We start from the raw sequence: 5,678 nt of genomic DNA, 5'->3' as shown, positions 1-5,678 counted from the left end.
GGGAAAGAGCACTAGAGGTCATGGAGGAATTGGCATTACTGGCAGCTACCAAATCAAGTCCTGTTCTTAAAAAGATCGCCATTTAATGCCGAGAGTCTCATGGCTTGCACTTGTGCTTATATATATTCAGCTATATGGACTAATTTATACAGTATTAATTCCTTTCTGGTGCTAATAGCCTGTAATTGAAAGAAAATCTTACAATTAATTGTTTGTTGAGCATATATATTTCAGCTCTTAAGGACTAACGCCATTACTTCAACAATATTAAGTATTCCAACAATTTAAGAGCTTCTTTTCCCACTCACACAAGATTTCACCATAAACTGGAAAACCGTACAGTTTGTTTACTATTATCAAAAAGATTAGCCTGTTTTTAAGCAGTCTGAAGAGCTCTGGAACAGCACTGCCAATTACTGATAGCAACAATTTCTAATAGCAGTAAAAGGTTTAAAAAAAAAGACCAGCAATAAGAACAAAAGCCCTGTGAATTAGCAGTATCAACAATCCAAAGCAAAATAATTGCTTCGTTAAAAATCAAGCATATGTAATCCATGATATAATAATAATTAGTTTTGTGTAAAAAAGTACTGTTCTTTTCCACACTTCTTCTCTTAGACACAGTCCCATTTATCCATCCAAAAAACCATTCCATCTGCAGCTCCATGAAGATGCCTTTTAAATGTCCTATGGAACACATTCACAAGAATCTCTTCTATTATTAGGCTACATTTTTTTCAAATAAATACGCTGTATTTCTGACCACAGCATTTTTAGGACACATTTGTATTAAATATCAACCACCCCCCTCACCCAACGACTTCAGTAGCAGAGAGAACCGCAATGTTTTGCAGAAAAGTACTTGTTCTTTACTCTGAATGTATTTTTATTTGCTTTAGAACATTTCTTTAAGCACTGCACTTTTTTTTCAATATGACAGAAAAAAAAACTCATAAAGCTTTTGAGTGAATTATTTTATTTGCTACTTTAATTAAAATTTCAGTTTCTTCAGTAAATAGCCTTGAAAAATTAATTTCAAATGCTAATTGAAATGCATCCTTTCCATTTCCTTACTCATAGGGATGAGATACCCAATTTAACAGAGCCAGTGGATTCTTCGCTTATTTCATTACTATGCAGCCTGCAAAATCTGGTTTTGTACAAATGAAAATTAATTCTGTTAGGCTCTGAAAGACAATCAGTGGCCTCAACCTCTCTCCACAGGTACACCCAGAATACAGATGCAGGATTAGGTCTCGGAGTGCCCTTCCCAATAAAACTTGAGCTATTTATTTATTTATTAAACGCAATTGAAATGAAAGGAATGAAATTTGCATTTATATAACACCTTTCATCTACAGAGGATATCAAAGCACTTTACAAACACTGCACAGAAATCATTTCACAGCGGATGAGGAATGAGCACCTCTGGACTGGAAAATGGAAGCATCGCACCCTACATCAGTGATTTGGATAAAACTGCAACTTCCCTACTCCTGACAAATCAAGATTATTTGGATTTACCCAACAACAGGATCAAGCCCACCTCCTGAACGAGCTGGGAAGGATTCTTCATCATCTAGACTAGACTTTTATCCAAGAATAGCGTTTGGAAAGGAATAAACAAGTTCAATTACCTGCCTCCCCCAGGCAGTGCCAGGCAGATATAAATTAATCTTGTTGTGATAGATGGAGCCTTTTGGCACCTTGGTGCAGGGGACTAGCTAAAAACAAAGGTGGAAGCTTGAAGAAAACCTCTGAACTTCTCTCTACACCTTCCTGGTCTCAGCTGGAATAGCCTCAGCTCTGCACCAACTGATGCCAAAGCCCAGGCGCTCTGGGACGAGGCTGTAAGCAGGACTGGTGCCGTCCCTGCTGCTGTGCCCATCCTGTGCTGAAAACCCGGGAGCCTGGTCCTAGGATTGGCCACTGCTAACAACTTTCAGGTTGCAATCAGTTCACTAACTCTTCAAAGAATTTATTTTAAATCTGTTTTATTGGGAGTTGGGGGGGGACATTTGTCAGAACAAAACAAAAAAAGCCAAAGGAACCACAGAAAGGAGAGAGTTGTTTTCACAACTCTGACACAATTAATAATCAATCACAGTCAAATTGTTCTGACAGGTCATTTCTACCTTTTGATTGGAAGCCAATAATTTTAATCGTCTCATGGGTCACATCAGTCTGTTCCATCACGTTTAATGACAAGTTAAATGACTCTTGTCTTCTCATCAGCTTTGCCCAGCGTAAAATTTCAAACTATTTCTACGCCTCCGTGCATCTACCGAACAGCGAGACAAATGAAACGCTTAACGCTGGGGTATTTGATGCCTGAGACATCTGCTTCTTCCATTTTCCTGGTAATTGAAAGCCAGACGAAGAAATAATTTATTAAGTGTTGAATAAACTCAGGATGCAAGCTCAATTTGTGCCCATTATTTGATTTGGCATATCATGTTCATTTAAAGAACGTGACACACCAAATCAGACAGTCCAATCTAGTGACGGGAGTAATTGCTTCACTGGCATGCACGTGGCAATTCCGCAATGCCTTTTAAAAGGTCCACCCCGTGCATTACCCCAGACAGGGACATCGTCACTGATATTTTAATTTACTCAAAATTGCCACAGCTAGGGGAAAAAAAAAAAAAAAAAAAAAAAGAAGCTTCTTCTGCCTTTTGCTTCTGATGACAGATTCTCAACTGTCAAACTGTGCGCTCTCAAGCTTTTCACCTCTTTCTCATCTATCAGTGCCATAGAATAAACTGCTTACCAGTGTTAGACATGTTTACACTATTCATACTTTTAATAGTGGCATTTACCGTATGTCAATTTACTCACCTTGAAGAGGTGTCATCATACAAGTGATGACAGCGGAATACCAGCCTCCGAGGCATCAGTATTTTAAATATATGCATTTCATTACTACTTGTAATATTTGTTTCACATTATTTTTATGGATCCTACAAGAAAACACATATGTGTTCCCCCTGCTGTCACGGTGAAACCACTTCCACGGCTCTTTGGGCACCAGTGAGAGACGTCTGAACAAATACTTTAGTGCTATTTTTCTAAACACCCGAAAGGGAAAGCTTTCAAAAGTTATAGGCAACTTGAATAAAGGTTTTCCTTGGATTTCTCTGAATGTTGTTTATTTTTCTCTTCACATCCAGACAGGATCTTGCCTACTTCTGCCCTGTCTCTACTGAAGTCAGCTAGCTCCAAATCAACCGTTTGTCCTATAAGACTTTCATCTTCTTATTTTCCCCAATGTAAACACTACTACTTAAGTCATTCCCCTTTCGTTGCTCTCTCCACGGGGAACAAGGGGGTTGTTCCCCATGGAGAACAAGGGCGTGGGAACAAGGAAAAAAAGAATATGAAAGAGAAAATACTTTCTTAAAAACAGATAATGTTACATTCGTACGTATTAACAGAGAAAATACTTTCTTAAAAACAGATGTTACATTCGTACGTATTAACGTATTTATTACAATAAGCTGAAAAATATACGGAAATACATTAAAGTGACTTGCTTACAAGGAATGAATGACTGCTCACCTAGATGGTACTGTCAAAATGGCACAAAATTCCATATTTGGTCTCTTCTTTATTAAGAGTACAAATTGGCCAGAAGGGAAAGCAACGGACTAAATGAGAAATATTGACTGCACTAAAGGATGGAGGAGAAAAAATATTGTGGGAGACAGTAAGCAAAGAAAGATGAAGTAAAGCCAAAAGCGATTGCTCTTGTGGGATGCAGAGTGGTAAAGAGAACACTGATAATGCAGTGCAGATATTCAAGAGAGGAACAAGAACGAGTGAAACAAGTCAATTGATAGGACAGAATACCAAGCGCAGACAATCCAGGGGATAAGATATGCAAAACCGTAAAAGCTCAGGAAACAGAAAAGACAAAATTAACCAGGAAGCATGGCTCATTACCAACAAAAATCTGTGAGGCTAGCTTAAATCAGTACTTCAGAAACGCTCACTGGCATGGCACCGGGCACTCTGAACATAAAACTTAACCATGAGACTGAAGAAATTACATGTCCCCCTTGCTCTGCATGTCACTGAGTAACACATGAAGCAAGGCTGCTGGCAGACACTCCTCAGGGCACACTGTGGGGTAAAAGAAGTGAGCGTAAGAGGTTTTCATTTCACACCTCTGGTATTTCGTTACGATTTTACCTTGAAAGCAGGAATTGAGAACTGGAGCTTTTGTGCAATGAGATTTTGAAATTCTCCCACTGGATTTATATAACAAAAAATGTTGAAATAAAATTTTACGAAGACAGAGAATGAGAAGGCATTGCTCCTGCTGGCAAGGAGCATATGTGTCTTCATGATATTAGACATTTAGGACATTATGAATAAACACAGGTAATATTTACTGCCACTTAATCCTTCAGCAAATACATTTGTAGCATTTAACTCTGAGGTTAGGAACAACATAGAATATATTGTCTACCCCAAGTCTGTACAAGTTTTGTTACAGAAAGCATCAGATGCACAGAAATATTAGTGTCTTGTGTGTGGGCATGCCAAAGGCAGCTTTGTGAAGTGGAGCAGGTGCCACAGATCACGCTGCTGCACCCTAGCTCTGCACGCAAAGGAACAGTTCATCCCCAGGTTACATCCTTCCACCTTATGTCCCCTCCAGCTTCCCTTTTCCAAACGGATTGCTAGTACCCTTTTTCTTAAAGAAGTTCCTCGAAAAGCTCCTAGGAGCCATCTCAACTCCTATACAGCAATTCATAAAGTTATTATGGAAAGAAAACCTTTACAATTTGAGAACAAGTTAGCATCTATAATAGGATATATATTAGGAATCTCTTCAGGATTTAAATAAGGAGTTCCAAAGCATCAGTTTTGCGCCAGCTCCCGCACTGTCATGTCTCCACCACAGACAGGCAGACGCTGAACTCACACAGCACAGAGAAAACATACGACTCAAGCTGTCAGAAACAGCAAAAAGCCGTAGCTTCTCTACATACAGTAATTCAGAAGGCTAAAGCCTGTTATGTATCCTTTATAAGGTGGTTTAATATTTCATTCATACACAATGCTCCCTGGCACGCCTTCAAGATAATCTGCGATGCAGAGGCTTTGTTATCGGATCAAACAGCTAATCTATCAGGTCATAGCTTTCTGTCCACTGTCACGAGCCTTATGTCATGTCCCCATACAGCGAAGGAAGGGTGGAAGCAACGAAACGCAATCGACACAACATGCCAAACGTTTCTACATAGGGGTAGGTTTCTTTCTTGCCCTTTCCAGTGATCTGTTCAAGCTTTGAAGCATCATATCCGATTACCCCTATTTTGGCTTGCATAACTGGTGATGGCAGTCCTGATCATGAATCAAATCAGCCTCCAGAGCTGACATCTAACTCGAAATAACCCCAGGGTCGAGATGGCACCAGCCGGGATGACCCCCCCGGCTACAGGAGCCTATTTTGGCGCTGGTTCAGGGAGGCAGGAGGAGGAGGAAGGGAAGACGCTTTGCCACAGGCAGACCCCAAGGCAAGGGAGGGCAGGTTTCCCCAGAACCACCGGAGGAGCAGCGAGGGGAGCAGAGGGAAAGGCCGAGGCTGGCGCCACCGCTAGGCCGGGCACTGCCGGCGGCGGGGAAAGGGAAGGCGGCCCCGGGCAGAGCCCCAGGAGCCTCCAGAG

The 5,678-nt window shown here is 40.7% G+C and overlaps 1 protein-coding gene across 1 annotated transcript in view; it reads right to left on the bottom strand.

Annotated features, from left to right (window-relative positions):
* Positions 1 to 4,671, bottom strand: part of TTLL11 (tubulin tyrosine ligase-like family, member 11) — a gene marked incomplete at its 5' end in the record, with an annotated part of 41,252 nt that extends 36,581 nt beyond the window's left edge. The window contains one exon of the mRNA XM_010161153.1: positions 4,641 to 4,671. Within this exon, the coding sequence (XP_010159455.1) occupies positions 4,641 to 4,671 (31 nt within the window). The remainder of the gene's footprint in view (positions 1 to 4,640) is intronic.
* Between the last annotated feature and the right edge of the window lie 1,007 nt (positions 4,672 to 5,678).

The sequence above is a fragment of the Eurypyga helias genome, unplaced genomic scaffold (genome assembly GCF_000690775.1).
Source record: "Eurypyga helias isolate BGI_N326 unplaced genomic scaffold, ASM69077v1 scaffold14751, whole genome shotgun sequence".
Classification (NCBI taxonomy): domain Eukaryota; kingdom Metazoa; phylum Chordata; class Aves; order Eurypygiformes; family Eurypygidae; genus Eurypyga; species Eurypyga helias.
The sequence above is the reverse complement of the archived record's forward strand: the minus strand, read 5'-3'. Positions and strand labels throughout refer to the sequence as shown.